Source organism: Thunnus thynnus, chromosome 9, assembly GCF_963924715.1.
Source record: "Thunnus thynnus chromosome 9, fThuThy2.1, whole genome shotgun sequence".
Classification (NCBI taxonomy): domain Eukaryota; kingdom Metazoa; phylum Chordata; class Actinopteri; order Scombriformes; family Scombridae; genus Thunnus; species Thunnus thynnus.
This window is the reverse complement of record NC_089525.1, coordinates 24,584,709-24,602,519: the sequence shown is the minus strand read 5'-3', so window position 1 is coordinate 24,602,519 and position 17,811 is coordinate 24,584,709. Positions and strand designations below refer to the sequence as shown.

Below are 17,811 nucleotides of genomic sequence, written 5' to 3'. Positions count from 1 at the left end.
GAATAGTCTTTAGCATACCATATCTTTTAAATGTTGTTTACTGTCTCAAGCTTGTGATGACACCCAAACTGGCTTTTTAAAAGATTCATCTTGAAAGAGTTGGTTTGAAATGAATTAGCCATGAGGAGAGTTTCCTATTGCCTCTTTTATCTGATCTGTATTTTTAAGCCTTGAAAATCTCATATGACCCTCATCTATTATCAGTGCGATGCAATAAAATTGATGTTTGTGTAAATGTTTTACTTTAGTTTTGAATAAACAAATATGCATCATGAAATTTGAATTTTGAAAAGAAAAGCAGATGAGATTATTTGTTTATCTCAATGAATAAATCTTCCTCAACTTTTGAGAGCAGTCTGTCTAGAAATCTGCTGGGTGCAACACTTTTCAGAAAACACACATTCTGACTGATGTTCAACTTCCTCCTATCACTGTCTGTGCACATTATACTGTAACTCTAAAACAAGCTAAGCTACGGACTTCTGCAGAGAGTTGGGGAGCAGTGTAAAGGTCCTGCTCTGCCTATAGAGAGGGGTGTTGCTGGTTGTGGTAATCTGATCTAACATCAGAGTAAACACACTGTGTGTTCTCTCTCCTCATTTTATTCCCTCTTTTCACTTTCATTGCGGAGAAATCCAGCGCTGCATAATTCACTGTCTTTGCTTCACCATCCTGCAAGAAATATAATATTTGTGTGTAATTAAATAACTTATAGATCATGACTGTAACATCATTAACTGAACAATAAAGTTACTTTCTTAGGTGGCTTATTTAATCAATCATTAGCCTAAACATGAAAGTTGTTACTGATTATGCATTCCTCTGTCAGGAAAGCAGTAGATGTGTTATATTATTGAACACGACTGCATTGAAAATGTGAGCAGTATGCAGATGGAAACAATATCAACAAGTACTGACTTATTAAAATCATTTGATGCACTTGTTCATTCATTTTATTATGTCTTGCACTTTATTATGTTCCTATAATATTTCTATAGTGACATATCAGATTATTTACATTGTCTTAGAGAGCTTAACACACTTATTTTAAAATATTTTTATGATATTCTCAGTGATCTAAGTTGTATTTATAACTCTTGACTTTATCCATGTTTATCTCATAGGAACAAACATTATGTTACTTAACAGTGAATTTATTTTATTTTACTTTGTGCCTTCCTCAATCTGACAAAGAAAAGGGATAAAGCTGGCAACATATTCCTTACACTCCCACATCAAGATCTCTACACCTAGCCAGTGAAAGCAGGACAACACACCACCACATATTTACCAGAAGCATAATTACCAGGTTGTTTGATTGATCCGCGGTTGATGTTTCAAGATTATGAGAAGCTCCTGTTGCTCCTGTTAATAAAAGCAAAACCTTGAGTGTGTTTGTGTCTCATTAAAAGACAGAAATGAACAAAACAAGACTTTGATCACATTGATAACAGTGTGGCTCATTGACATGTTTTTAATAGTTTTTGGATAACTATGGAGGTCTATGGCACAGAGGAACAGGATTCGGATACACAGACAATACTTGTAAGTTGGATTAATTCATTGTTGGTTAGGCACATGTGATTTGTTGACAATAAGACAAATATATAAAATGGCCAGCCATGTCCTTTCAACTCAGATTCAAGGTGATCACAGAGAAACTCTCCCACTTCAGCAGATTAATGTGAAACCAGTGTTTGAGTGTCAAACTCTAATCATACATCATTCTGCACAGTGAAGGTCTAACATCCAAATGAAGTAAGAAAAAGTAAAACATGTTTTTGAGTGGAGGGGACTTTAACTGAAACAAAAAAGTAAAATATGGTGAACCTACCATTGCAATGGTTACAAACTCTCCTCCCATTAATGTAGAAAATAAGGACAGCAATCACAGTCACACAGCAGGTCAAAAGCACTCCAAGTAGAATGACAACTGGATCAAACTTTGATCCTGGAATCAGATAAAATTCCAAAGAGACATTAAACATTATTTATTAATGGACTGTCAGGAATAATCATTTGCGATTAGAAACTGAGTGATATTAATTACATTTTGTCAACAATCTAAATAACTGTTGAATTACTGTTGGAATGACTGTTAAGTATTTTACTCTTTTTACTTTTACTTTCTATGTGCATGTTTACTAGAGTATTTATACTATTTAGTCAAAAGTATCATCTTCTTTTACTTGAGTTTTGGGTAAAAGACTTGACAAATGATAATATACACAGTTTGATTTACAATAAAAAATGCAATTTGAAATTAATAAAGCATATAGCTTTCTACAAAAAACAATGTATGCATGAAGTATATATTATGGATGAATTAATCCTTTTTCAGTATTTCTGAATAACAAACTTACACAATCGGATAATTATTAAATTTCGTTTAATATTTGCATCACGTTTTTATTAACACTAAGACACTGGGCCCTATTTTTGAGGAGATGCAAAGACCAGCGTAAGCCAGAGTCCTGCACCAGGTGGGCTACCCACAGGTGCTGAACGGGTAACCTGCAAAAAAGTTGAATGACGAGTACAAAATATAATTATATATATATAATTATATTCAGAGTATGCTGCAGGCTGTTATAAGGCATACAAGTGAGCAGTCATTATAACATTAGTATATGCAATCATTGTTAAGTGTATGTGCGTGTGTGTGAGAAAGAGAGAGAGAGAGAGAAAGCACTGCAGGATGTGTGACTGCATATCTGTGTGCTCACTGGCATGTGTAGATGTCAGTGAATGTGCAGTACTGCCCTTCTTGCAGAGGCACAGATTATTATTATGCAGCAAATAAAAATAAAGCACTTTAAAGCGAGTGACTCTGTAGCCCATGTGTTTAATCACGGGTCGGGCTGCGTCACGGGTCTTATATTTACGAGTCCGGGCGGGTCCAGACTTGACGTGGAGATAATTGCAGGTAACGGGTTGGTTATGGTTCTGAGCTTTGCAGGTGTGGGTTTGCAGAATTGGACCTGTGCAGGACTCTGGTGTAAGCAGCACTTCGAATGTTTGGTATTTTCCTGACCTTTGACCTTTGAACTCACTTTGCCCGTCTGTGTGGCATAGCACAATAGTGCACAGGTTGGAGGAGAGTCGCAAACAGGTGTGAGGTTCATTTAAATGAAGGAGCACAAAGCGAGTTGTTCTGTTATGGTTGGAATTTGATTAGAATTATGGCTGAAAAAGTGTCGGTCTGATGCATTCATATAAACACCTTCATCACCTTTTCTATCATTATTATAGTAGCCTAACTAACTGATATAAAAACCCTACACCATCTGTCTTTGGCTGCAGATTTGTGGTGATGAGTGTTCATGGTGTGGTGCAGACATTTCCTGAAGAAAAGTTTTCCCTTTGTTCATCTCTCATTATCATGCTTAACTGTGATTGGCACAGCTGTTTCAGAGCTGAGAGCATGAATGTGACTGGCTGAGAAAGTATTTAATAATCACCACACCAACTGATCATTATTCACCTTCACTCAGCCTTTTTGCACTTGGTGCTGCTGCACATTCATGAACCAAAACAGCACGTGTGCATGAGGACGCCCACACAGTCGGTGCACCCAAGACCTACCACACTGCACTTGTTGTTGCACTTGCGTGGTTAAAGTAGGGCTCTAAGACACCTTCGTAAAAATCCCCTCTAGACATATTTCAAGAAATATAAAAAATACCTAATTGAAATCATTGAAATAACATCTACTCCTTCTCCCTCACTAAAGGAATAGTTAGCATTTGTTGAAGTAGGGTTGTATAAGGTACATATCTATAGTCAGTGTATTACCTGCAGTAGATGGTTTTTGTTGAGCCCCCCAGTTTGGAGAAGCAGGCAAAAGTACCGGCATGGAAGCCAAGCAATGTACTACTGTGAACAGGGCCAGCAGCAACACAAATTTTAGCCAATTAAAAATAGGATCAGCTAAAAGAATCAATATCAATATTATTGTACACTATATTTAGAATATTTTCACCGCTTGAAATGACATCTACTCCCTCTCCCTTATAATCTCTATAATCCACTCATAATCTATGAATATGCAAATATTATTCATTTAAAAAGCTCAACTGCTGGACAGAAGATGTTCTCAGTGTATTTGCACTAAAGATTTCCAGTTTTCACATCACACTTGTGTAAGATACAAACTGGACCAGAATTGGCTTCCAAACTTATTGTGAAGTCGCAACAAGTCTGTACATACATCATTCTGCACGCTAACGTTTAAACATCCAACTGAAGTAGCAGGAAGAAGAACATATTTTTGAGTGGAGGGGGACTTTAACCTTTAGAGAAAGCAACAAACTAATAATACATTTTTAAAAAGCCAAAAACTAATATATGTTAACCAGGCTTAATGTATTTATGCAAAATCTATTTATGATTTAAAAACAACTGTAAATACATACTTGTATCCACTTTAGTTCCTTCACCAAACAGGATCTCTCCACATGTGACCACAGCACAGTAGTAAGTCCCAGTGTCAGAGGAGTCCCGTATAGTTTTAGACAGACTGTAGACACAGCTCCTTTTCACACGTGCATTGCTCCTGTTCCTGTGAGTGTAAATGATGCCTGGATGAAATCCTCCTGATCCAGCTCTGAACCAGTACACACTGTGTACACCTGGACACTGATCTGTGTTTTCTGTTGTGTTCTTGGAGAGCAGTGAACATTGGAGAGTCAGTACGTCTCCCAGCTGGACTGATGCTGTCTCCGGACTTTGTTTCACATAGACTGATTTCTGCTGATTGTTGTCTGTGTGATTCAGTAAAACAACATTAAAAACACAACAAAAGGAATTCACAATCTAAATTATTTGAATGTCTTAAAAAGTTAAAAGATCATTGAAATAAGGCACAAATTATTTTTACCGTTCACAGCCAAGAATGTGCCATTGATGAATGTCTGTGAATATGACGTTCCTTTCTGACAGAAATATGTTGCTTCATCCTCTTTGCTTACATTTCTGATGATGAGAGAATACTGAGCATCCTCTTTTGCGACTGTGAAACGTGACTTAAATTGTTCAGTGACTGTTATTTTGCCAACAAGTCCAGAAGCGACTGTTTGGCCCATATGTCCAAGAGTCTGCTTATACCAGTGAATGAAGTTGTCATTCTCAGAGACTGGACAGTGAAAAGTAACATTGTCACCAAGTTCAACCAAAGTCAAAGAGATCAGCTGAGGAACCTCTGCAGTTTGAATCAGAGCTGAAGAAAAACAAAAAAGATTCACTAGACAACAGCATGAAAACAATGAAAAATGTAAATTTTTACAAGGCCTTGTCTCATATGTATTATTATCACAGACTGCTCAGACTAAATGGTTTTTCACATCTAATGAGAATTGTACTTACACACTGCAGTAAGAAGAATCAAAGCAGCCAGTCGTCGGATCATTGTGGTACAGCTCTCTTGTCTTTCACAAGTGATGTCTTCTCACCCAGATGGAAGGTTTGGTCACAAGGTGATCACGGTTTACAAAATGGAAATCATAGTGATTGGCTGAGATGCAAAACATGAACTTCCCCTTAGACAAACCAGTGATCTATTTTCCATTGATAAGAGATGTACATGCATGTAATTGTTGTTTGTATTGTTTTCAAAGCATTCTCTTTATTCTGAACACTTGAACGACAGGTTCATTTTCTTTGTATCTGTAATTCCTGTTTTTGTGTTTAGCTTAGATTAGCACAAACACAGATGCCTTTGTCCATCGACTGTGTGAGTGAATTTAAAGATGGCGCTATGGAGCAATGTTTTTACCATTATCTTTGGATATCGCCACCTATCAACATACGCACACGGCACAGGTACGAAGATGAGCTGTGTAAATTTCTTTTAAACAGTTATATTTTCATTGTTTCTTATCAGAATACATCTCATGCTTCCTTGAGACACAGTGTAAGTCTTTGCTCACAAAACATTTGAAAGAACATTTAATTATACTTTGAAACTGCATTGTTTACAGCCATGTTTGTTACCCATCAGTGATCTTCTTACTGTAGCAATGCTGTGTTTCTAGCCACATTACCTCCACAGAGTGTAGAATAGTGTGAAACTGTTGGCACAAATTTGTAGGGGTGCCTGTAATGAAGCTAGAAATAACAAACACGATACTGATATTATAAAATGAAAACTATTCACACACACACACACACACACACACACACACAGCTGTTTTCAGTTATTTTGGCTAATTAGGCACCTGCACAGGTTCACCCTGGCAAGGTTAAAACTTTACTGGAGTGTACATGAGGTCACTGGATTAACTGAAATAATTACAAGATAAAAGTGTAATAGATGCAATAAAGCAAACAATAGAGTCACATAGATGTCAATCAAACAGCCTGTAGACACCGACACAGATCTGAGAATCAGGCAGAATAAGTGAAATCACCTGCATGGGTGTACCATGGGTGTGCAGGGCTTTTAATGGGAAGTTAGTTTAGCTATTTCTTGAACCAAACAACTGGGCCTGATGGCTGCATGCTACAAAATCATCATCCTCACAGTGAAGACAAAACCCAATGATGTTTTCGAGTGTTGTAGTTGGAGTTGTAGGAGGTATTTTTTGTCTTTCTGTGTAGGCTGTCTGTTTTGCTTTCAGTGTTTGCATTAAGTTAGACTGATCTCATGCTCAACCTGCAGTTTGTGTTGTTTTGTTTGTGTAATCTACACAAGAGTAGATGAATAGCCCAATGAGAACATCACTAATTTAATTCCAAACCTGTATTTGGTAGAATTTGGATGTTTGGATGGTTTAAGAAGAGGAAATGAGACATTTGAAATAACAATAACTACAGCCTAAGTGGTAGCCTGCGGGTTTGAGGGGCAGTTGCAGGGGAAAGCCTGAGGAAATATGGCCAAAACCACACAGAAAGTCAAGAGATGTGGAGAACTCACAGGTAAGTTGATGTTTCTTTGTTAGAGAAAATGTTTACTAAAAATATGCAGTATAAAAATGTAAGGAGACAGCTACTCAAATGAATAAACACATCCATCTTTCTTGTCTCACATTACTTTGTAAATACATTCTGTCTTGAGAACAAGCAAGCAAAGCCACGTGCAACAGCTACACTGAACGACAAAAGCTGTGGTGGGCCATTTCTCCGCCTTTTGACCAACAACTGAGGCTGTTTACTCAGAACAGACCTGACTGTGAACTTCAACAGGATATACTGTAAGTAGTGAGATTAAAGCAGGAGAGACAAGCTGCAAGAGGTTTCAGCAGTCTCATTTTTATTGAACAAATTGAAATTATTGTTTGAAATACTCATTTTAAGTACAAATAATGTCTATAAATTGTGTTTTTAAAGGTGCAACCATAGACACATGAACAAACTTTAACAAGGTGGACAAATAATAATCAGACAAACTTAACTTTCAGATCATGGTTCAAACAGCAAGTACAAATGAAAGCAACACCTACGCTGAAAGCCCAACCACAATAACACCTAACTTTGCATGCATCATTTGTTGGCCAGTGTTGACTGTGAATGTGTGTTTATCTGTGTCTGTTTGTGTGTCGGTTGCCAGCAGTACTGTGCACGAAAAGAAAAAGCAGAAAGTACAAAGCAGGACACAAAGTACATGAAAGTATTTACTGCAGTTGTTACTGTTCCTGTATCCACCTTTCTGGACACAGCTTTGTGTCAGGGAACCGCTGGTTTATATGTACTGTATGGTCATTTTGATGTGTCGTTCAACATTTGCCAGTAGTAAGAACAATTTTTTTGTCAGACTCAACCACAAACAGAAATCCATCTTCAGACAAGTTTTGCTGCAGTTTTGACCCTTTACATTATCAATCTATCTAGTTTAATTCTCTATACACCTACACTTACATACAAGTAGGTGAAGGAAGTAACATGTCAGAAAGCTCCACTTTTGTTTTGATACCAGAGCCTGTGGTGTTGCACTTGACTGCATTATAGTGTCAGCTGGTTCTGTCTTGTTATCGTGAATGTGTCCACCACTGTTCATGGGGTGGCAAGGTGGCATTTTTACTGTTTTACTGCATGTGAAAAGCTTCATTTTACTACAAAAAACACCCTTTTGGGATAGTCTCTCGGTGATTAACATGCTGCCTAACAACAACAAGGTCTTGGGTTCAAATCTCAGCTGGGTTATTTTATTTGTGATTTTCTCCCCTTTTCACACAAGTCCCCTTCCTCAGATCAAAACATGCAGGTTAGTTGAGTCAGAAACTCTACACTACCTGCAGCTGAATTAGTTTCTGTGATAGCACTGTGACAGAGTTGTGCTCTGCTCTCCTTTCACCAGCCCCCTGACTAGAGTCATCAGCTCTTCCTGCTGATGTGACTGACAGGCACAGTGGGCGGGTCATCACTGATGATGTGGAACATCTGGATTGGCTGCCTCCCACAATATTTAAGACATCCCTTCTGTCTTTGTGTATCAGTGTGGCAAATGGCTGGATGCTTTTTTTTAAATTGTACACAATTTCCTATTTAACTGAGTGCTACAGACATTATTGCAGGATTTTACACCAGACCAGGGGACATAGGCCTCTTTATTTACAATATATACAGTATGTTGTGTGATATCTATATTTAAAGACTAGTGGCATTAGTACCCCCTTTAAAATGAAAATTTAGCTCGCGAGAAGTTTATTGTAAATGTTATCTTCTGTTGGTTTATTCATCTCCCTTTCACTGAAAGACTGCAGTGAAAGACCAAATTACACATGTTTTGATCAAATCCAATCTAACCCTATCCCTGGAAGAGTTGGTGCCATGTTTTAGCAAAAAAGTAGTGGAATGACAAAATATTTTAGTGCTAATAAAAAGCCATATTGCTGTTTTTTATTTGAATCTTGCCATTCTAAAATGCACATAGTGCACATGGCAATAAGTAGTACGTATTATGCAAACTTTTCTGCAGTAGGTACTGACATTAACATCCAGTGCTATTGTTCAGTTCCAGTGCAGGAAGCAATGTTGTAGTACTTGAGTCCAGGACTCGGACTCCAGTCCGACTCGAGTCCTGATTTTCAGCACTGATTGCTGTGGATATTTTGAGCGATGGTCTGCACCTCAGTGGAGAAAAATGGACACGAGCCTTTGATGTCTTAAAGCTGAAAAAGTTTATTGAAGTACTTGATCAAGGAGAACTGAAACAGCGAACATCGAAGTCATCTGCAACTCAGATGCTGTCTCTTTCCATTCTGTCCTATGAAGGTATGAGTCTTAGTCTTTAACCTCGACAGATCAGCCTACAATATGAAAAATCAGTCTAATTGGTTCACTAGTTTCTAAACAAGGAACTACATTTTACCCATGTCAGTTTAGGTCACGTTGCATGGAATTTCAGGCCACTGACAGGAGATTTGTTTTGAATGCCTGACTGCGTCAATAGAATCTACACATCCACCTATCTGTGTATCTCTAGGAAAGCCTCCTCCGACCTTGGTGACCATGGCAATGCTGATTTAGCCTCTATCAGAGAGGTTTCTGCTTTCCCCAAAACATCACAGACAGCTGGAGTCTCAAGGAGAGGAGAATATGTCCCCTTCCTGCTTAAGAATTACAGTGTGACCTCAAGGCCCAGGCTTGACCCAGTGTAACTCAATTTGTAATCCCTAAAGATGGAGCCACACACATACAGAACATGCACGTCACGCACACAATTCAAAGACACCACAGCCACACACACACATCGTCGTTGGTATGGAAGTTACTTATTTAATTCTTATAAAGACAATCAGAATTGCCAAAAATCCAAGGAAATTGCAATCGGTGCATCAATATTAATATGAAATCAGAGCTGCGTCATTTTTGTTTACTGTAGACCTTTTTTATTTGTATATCAGCTCTTTGACTGTGCCAGAATGGAGCACTGGAGCCCATCTTGGAACTCATCTCAGACTCAACCTTAATGACTCTGACTCTTCTTTGGTGACTCGGACTCAGACTCGAACACTAGGGACTCGAGTCTCGACTACAACACTGGCAGGAAGTAGTGTGCCATTTGGTGTGGTGTCTGTCATCTGCCAGACATCTGTCATAGTATGTCTGTCATCACACTGTGGTTTATTTGCTATTATGATCATCTTTCCCGAACCTTAAACAAGTAGTTTTATTTAAAGATCCCCTCCAGACATGTTGTAAGATATATAGAGAATACTCTGCTTGGAACAATAATCTGTGTCTATTTTTTTTTCCACAATAAAAGTCCAATTACTTCATTAAAATGCTTAAAATAACATCTCCTCCTTCTCCCTCATTGCAAAATCTATGAAGATGCAACTGTTGTTCATTTCGAAAGTTTAACTGCTGTGTCCTACTTCACAGAAAGTCAATTCTCTGTGTATGTGTACTGGAGGCGTCACGTTTCCACATCACAACTGTATAAGTTGGACAACATTAGCTTACAATCTAGTTGTGATATCACAAATCATGCACATAGGCCCACCCCCATTAATCACAAAAAAAGCATCAAATGTATTTTGGAAACCAGGCTACTGGCCAATAAATATAGTAGTAATGACAACAATGCTCTAAAAATGTCACTTCTTCTTCCCACAAATGAAAATCTGAGAAATCCTCCTAAAGTTTCTTGATATATGATACAAGATAAAATTAAATCTAATTTATGGTGATTTTTTTTTGTGTCCTGAATAGCTTAACCACAACTACCATTGGAAATTACACATTTATGCCTATTAGTTCTCTTGGTTATAAATAAAGACTATTTCTTCAACTTGCTTAATGTTGTTTTCACTATCAACAGTCAGAGACTTGTAGAAGAAAACACAACAAGCCCATGCTGACCAATCACAGTTCTTGTGGTCCCAAAGTGGTTTCTCAGTAATCTCTGTGGTTCATAAATGTGTTGTACAGTCACACTTTTGATGAGGTGGACTTTAGCTACAGTGTAGCCACAGAGCCTACACACATAGCTGCTGCAGAGCCATAATGCAGAACCATAAATGAATCTTATGACTTCAATATTTTAATCTTATCATTGTATTTTAATCAAGCTGACTGATATGCTTGATGTGATAGTTGATAGTTGAAAACTTATTACTTTTAACATTTCAGCTGTGCTACTGTTTCGTTGCTGGGATGTTAAATATGATAAGCTAGGTTTACAAATTGATCAGATCCTCAGAAACATATCATCCATAAATTAAAGAAGCATAAATAAAGCCCAGTCTCCTTAAGAAGTACGTTTATATCAGACCATTCTGTAGTACCTCATTTCCATCAAACCCTTTTGTCCAGTGCTAATGCAGGAAGTAGTGTGCAGTTCATGTGGTATGATGGAGCTTCTATCTCGTTATGGTACCAATATTGTGTTTTACCTTACCCATACTGTTGCCATGCACAAATATTGTAGAAATAATTTTAAACTGTTGACAATGAACATAAAAATTGAGTTTAAAGGCTGTTGGTTTAGTAATATGGAACGATCTATCAAGGAAAACAAGAGAAATATTGTTTAGGCACAATATACAGTAAAGACAACAATATATTTGTTGTGTACAGTAAGTGTTCCACTGTAAGGAGCCCACCATGAAAACCAAACGTGAGAAAGCTGCTGGTGTTGTTTCATGTGTTTAAGTTGGAAAGTTTTGGGTGACATATTTCCACGGGGGTAGTGCAGTGAAACGCCAACATAACGAACAGCCAATCAGATTGCTCTGAAATTGTTCCCTCCCACTTAATGTGATCATATTAAAGTGAATTATCTTATTATACTGTCTAAACTGACTACTGTCTCAACTGATAAAACAAGAAAATGCTGATCGTATTTTCTATACTTCTCATGCTCGGAATTGGGCGTAAGTATATATAGACGTCAGATTTACTCCAGATGTATTTCAAATAAATTGTCATTTTCTTGCATTAGTACATATGACATATATGAATGTATCTCTGCTGTTAATCCCTGCTTTGTTTGAATTTTTTTCCAGGATGCACCAACGATCACATCTTTGTGTCAAAGACTGTTGGTGTTGGACAAAATGTGACTCTGACATGTACCCGCCAGAAATCTTGGCTATTAACAAATATATTTTGGATCAGGCTTGTTTCAGGAACCTTTCCTGAAATTTTGGGTGGAACACCTGCCTTTGATTATGATGTTGTTAATGAGGTGACTCATCACATTACAACAAAACAAGAGCCTGGAACATTTGTTCTGCATATTAACAAAACACAGTTAAGCGATACTGCAGTCTACTACTGTATAAAAGTTAAACAAAGCCACATGACATTTTTGAGTGGAACATTTCTAAGAATCAAAGGTAAATACAGCAAAAACAGCAACAAAAATGTGACATGTCATAAGAATTGTAGAGTTATGTGGATATAAAATGTCATTTATAACAGAAATTTTACATTTAAGTTAGTACGTTTACATAATTAACATGTAAGTCAGACTTAAATCTTTGTTTTAAGCATGATGCAGATTTTTGTCTTTTGTTTAAACATAAATAATTGTAACTTCAACACCCTCACCCTATTATGCTTCCTAATCAAAATGAGTAAAACATGTTTATTTTTGTGTTTTCAATATCACAGGATCAGAATCTGATATCATTGCCATCACTCAAGACTTTCCATCTGATCCAGTCCGTCCAGGAGACTCTGTGACTCCCCAGTGTTCAATGCTCTCTGACTCTGAGAATAAAAAGTGTCCAGAAGAACACAGAGTGTACTGGTTCAGAGCTGGATCAGATGAATCTCATCCTAGTTTTATTTACGCTCATGGAAACAGTGGTGATGAATGTGAAAAGAGTTCTGAGACTCGCTCTCCACAGGAATGTGTCTACAGCTTCTCTAAGAACGTCAGCTCCTCTGATGCTGGGACTTACTACTGTGCTGTGGCCACATGTGGGGAGATGTTATTTGGAAATGGAACTAAACTGGACATTGAAGGTAAATTAATTTCTATATAATGGTGAAATTATCCTATCATGTGTTTTATTTGGAGTCAATCACAATCCATTTAGATCAAAAAACATTTGCTCTTCTTCATATTATCTTATCAAATACCGTATATTAGTTATTGCTGTGTAACCTTAAATTATTTTTTTTAATTTGTTTTTTTTTTTCCATAATGCTTCAGTTGTCGGCAGGTGTGATTTACAGAGGGCCAACACAATTATCTACCTGCTGTGTGCTGCTTTGGCTATAAGTCTGGCTGTAACAGCCTTCTTCATATATGGCATCAAGAGAAAATCTTGTGATTGTTGTAATGGTAAGAAAAATTACTCATTACGCAACATTGATCTATCAAGCAGAATTTAGTAACAGCTATAACACCCTTAGATCCACATCAGTGCTGTGTATAAGTCATATTTTTATTATTATTATTTTATAATACAGCTGCTGTTGCTCTGCAAACAAATACTGAAACAGCCAGTGGTGGTCAGCAACGTCAGCAGGTAAGAAATTTAAAGATAATGTGTAACTTTAAAAGCATGTTTTATCTGTTTGCACGTCCTTACGTTGACTTACCATCTCACAATATTTTGGGATTTATTTCCTCAGAGATATCAGGACTCATTGGTTTATTCTGCAGTAACCTTTACCAAGAAGAAAGCTGGCAAAGCAGGGAGAAGGAATGCAAAAGCAGCAGAAGAAAATTGTGTCTACACTGCTGTCAGGGCTTAGGGGTCAGATTAATTCACACATCAGATTGTTTCTTATATTAAGTTTTTCGTTGTCACATTTTCTGTGAAAATAGTGATTAAGCTGTTCCATGCCTTTCACCTCTGAACTCTGTAACATAATGATTTTTTATATCTTGGATAAAATTACATTACATTCCATGTTTTATTTTAGTTTTCAATAAACAAATATGCATCATGAATTTTGAAAGCTGTTGAGATTAATTGTTTTTCTCAAGAACTGAATCTTTCTCAACTTTTGAGAGCAGTCTGTCTAGAAATCTGCTGGGTGCAACACTTTTCAGAAAACACACATTCTGACTGATGTTCAACTTCCTCCTATCGCTGTCTGTGCACATTATACTGCAACTCTAAAACGAGCTAAGCTACGGACCTCTGCATAGAGTTGGGGAGCAGTGTAAAGGTCTTGCTCTGCCTATAGAGAGGGGTGTTGCTGGGTGTGGTAATCTGATCTAACATCAGAGTAAACACACTGTGTGTTCTCTCTCTTCATTCTATTCCCTCTTTTCACTTTCACTGTGGAGAAATCCAGCGCTGCATATTTCACTGTCTTTGCTTCACCATCCTGCAGGAAATATAATATTTATGTGTTATTAAATAATTTAGAGATTACAACTGTAACATCATTAACTAAACAATAAAGTTACTTTCTTAGGTGGCTTATTTAATCAGTGTCATTAGCCTAAATGTGAAATGTGTAATTGATTATTCATTCCTCAGATGTCTTATATTATTGAACAGGACTGCAGGTGGAAACAATATCAACAAGTTCTGACTTATTAAAATCATTTGGTTCACTTGTTCATTTACTTTATTATTTCTTGCACTTTATAATGTTTTTATAATATTTCTATAGTGACATACGGGATCATTTACATTGTCTTAGAGAGCTTAACACACTTATTTAAATATATTTCTATATTTCTCAGTGACCTATTTTGTATTTATACCTCTGGTTTATCATGTAGTAAAAACATTATGTCGCTTAACAGTGAATTTATTTTATTTTACTTTGTACCTTCTGGATCTGACAAAGGAAAAAAGGGAAAAAGTTGGCAAAATATTCATTAAACACTTTCATCAAGATCACTACACCTAGCCAGTGCAAACAGGGCAACACACCACCACATATTTACCAGAAGCATAATTACCAGATAATTTGATTGATCCACAGTTGAGTTCCTGTTCTTCCTGTTAATAAAAGCAAAACTTTCAGTGTATTCACAGTGGGAATATGTTTCCTGATGTCATATCAGTGTGTTTGTGTCTCATTAAAACAGAAATGAAAAAAACAAGACTTTGATCACATTGATAATGTTGTGGTTTTACAGTTACACACTTGTGATGTACCCAGCTTTGGCCCTTGTGGCCCCTGAGCACTGAGCAGTCACTGGTGAATAGCTTTGCTCATTGGAAATTAGATTTTGACATCATGTAACATGTGAACTTAAATGTTCATTACACATACATAAAAGGATTCAATCATCATTCACGTGATGAACATTCATCAGAAGATGGAAGTTACAAGCTAGCTTTGGAAATTAATGTAATTTGACAAAAATATAAATACACTATAGTGACCTCATGAAATGGTTCACTTCTTAAATGTTTACAATGTTGTAACACTATAAAAAAATGTTCACAATGATTTATTTTATTTTGACACTTTTTAATTCTAATAGTGACCAACAATGAAAAATCAACATCTAACCACTCACTGAAGACACTGTTATTAGTGTTTGGAGCCATTTCTGAACAAACTACCATGTCCAAACTTCATAAGGAATAAACATGTCATCCAGTGCAACAGTGTGACTCACTGACATGTTTTTAATAGTTTTTGGATACGATGGAGGTCTACGGCACAGAGGAATAGGATTCGGTTTCTGCACATGTGATTTGTTGACAATAAGACAAATATATAAAATGGCCAGCCATGTCCTTTAAACTCAGATTTAAGGTGAGCACAGAGAAACTCTCCAACTTCATCAGATTCATGTGAAACCAGCATTTGAGTGTCAAACTCTGCACATACATCATTCTGCACAGTGAAGGTCCAACATCCAAATGAAACAACAAAAAGCAAAACACATTTTGAGTGGGGGGACTTTAACTGAAACAAAAAAAAAAAATATGGTGAACCTACCGTTGCAATGGTCACACACTCTCCTCCCATTAATGTAGAAAATTAGGACGGCAATCACAGTCACACAGCAGGCCAACAGTGCTCCAAGTACAAGGACAACTGGATCAAACTCTGATCCTGGAACCAAAAAATTTCCAGAGACATTAAACATTATTTATTAATGGACTATCAGGAGTAATCATTTGCTATTAGAAATTGAATGACATTAATTGCATTTTGTCAACAATCTAAATAATTGTTGAATTACTGCTGGAATAACTGTTAGGTATTTCACTCTTTTGACTTTTACTTTCTATGTACATGTTTACTAGAATATTTATAGTATTTAGTCAAAAGTATCATCTTCTTTTATTTGAGTTTTGGGCAAAAGACTTGACAAATGCTAATAAACACAGTTTGATTTATAAGTGAAATTTGCAATTGATACAAGCAAAAAACAATGCATGCATGAAGTATTTACTATGGATGAATTAATCCCTTTTCAATGTGTATGAATGAGAAACTTATATAATGAGATAATTATTAGATTTTGTTGACTTTTGGCATCGTATTTTTATTAACACTAAGACACTGCACCATATTTTTGTGGGGATGCAAAGACCAATGTAAGCAGCGCTCCGACTGTTATTTCTGACTGTTTGGTATTTTCCTGACCTTGAAGTTGGTTTGCCCGTCTGTGTGGCACAGCACATGGTGCTGAGATGGGAGGAGAGGTGCAAACAGGTGTGAGGTTCATTCAAATGAAGGAGCGCAAAGCGAATTGTTTTATGTTGGTTTGAATTTGATTAGAATATGGCTGAAATAATGTCAGTTCAACGCAGTCATATTAACAACTTCACCAAATTGAATTTTTTACTTTTTTTATTTTAACATTATTATAGTAGCCTAACTAACATATAAAAAACCCTACACCCTCTGTCTTTGGCTGCAGATTTGTGGTGATGTGTGTTCATGGTTTGTCGCAGATATTTCCTGAAGAAAAGCTTTCCCTTTGTTCAGCTGTCATTATCATGCTTAATTTTGACTGGCACAACTGTTTCAGAGCTGAGACCAGTAATGTGACTGGCCAAGAGAGTATTTAATAATCACCACACCCATTGATTTGTATTCATCTCTTCACCCAGCCTTTTTGCACTTGGCGATGCTGGACATTCATGAACCAAAACAGCACATGTGCATGAAGACGCCCACACAGTCAGTGTACCCAAGACCTACCATGCTGGATTTGTTGTTACACTTGTGCAGTTAAAGTAGGGCCCTAAGACACTTTCTTAAAAATTTTAAGAAATATGAAAAATACCTCATTAAAGTCCTTGAAATGACATCTACTCCTTCTCCCTTTTAATCTCTATAATCCACTCATAATCTATGAATATGCGAATATTATTCATTTAAAAAGTTCAACTGCTGGACACAAGATCTTCTCAGAGTATTTGTACTCAGGCTTCAAATTTCCACATCACACTTGTGTAGGATACAAACTGGACCAGAATTGGCTTCCAAACTGGTTGTATAGTCACAAGAAGTCTGCACATACATCATTCTGCACGCTAATGTTCAAACATCCAACTGAAGTAGCAGGAAGAAGAACATATTTTTGAGTGGAGGGGGAATTTAAACTTTGGAGAAAGCAACAAACTAATCCAAAAGATGTCCGAAACCAAAAAAATCCTAACAAGCAGTGTGAATATTTCATTACCAACTCCATTACTAACTATTCTATCAATATTTAGTGCAATGGTGTTCCTTACCTCTAACAGGTAATCGTTCAATTAGAACCATTACCTGTGTACATCTACACAGCACACGAGTGACATGTCACCACACTGTGCTTTGTGCAAATGAATTTTGCACATTTCACACAAGTCATGCTTGTCTTGACATCGTCAGCTGTATTTCACCATTTTTTGACATGAATGTCTTGCTTGGAGGAATAGGAATAGCAATTCCCTCATCTGGTTCAAAATCAGAATCATTAGAATCAGAATTTAGCTC

The 17,811-nt window shown here is 36.9% G+C and overlaps 1 protein-coding gene across 1 annotated transcript; it reads right to left on the bottom strand.

The window, feature by feature from the left end:
• Nucleotides 1-522: 522 nt before the first annotated feature.
• LOC137189769 (uncharacterized) lies at nt 523-5,722 on the bottom strand. Its single transcript, XM_067599826.1, has 6 exons — nt 5,365-5,722; nt 4,880-5,218; nt 4,416-4,763; nt 1,835-1,951; nt 1,307-1,365; nt 523-672 (listed from the first exon to the last, which is right to left on the bottom strand). The coding sequence occupies exons 1-6, from the start codon at nt 5,405-5,407 to the stop codon at nt 523-525; spliced, it is 1,056 nt and encodes a 351-aa protein (XP_067455927.1). The 5' UTR covers nt 5,408-5,722.
• Between the last annotated feature and the right edge of the window lie 12,089 nt (nt 5,723-17,811).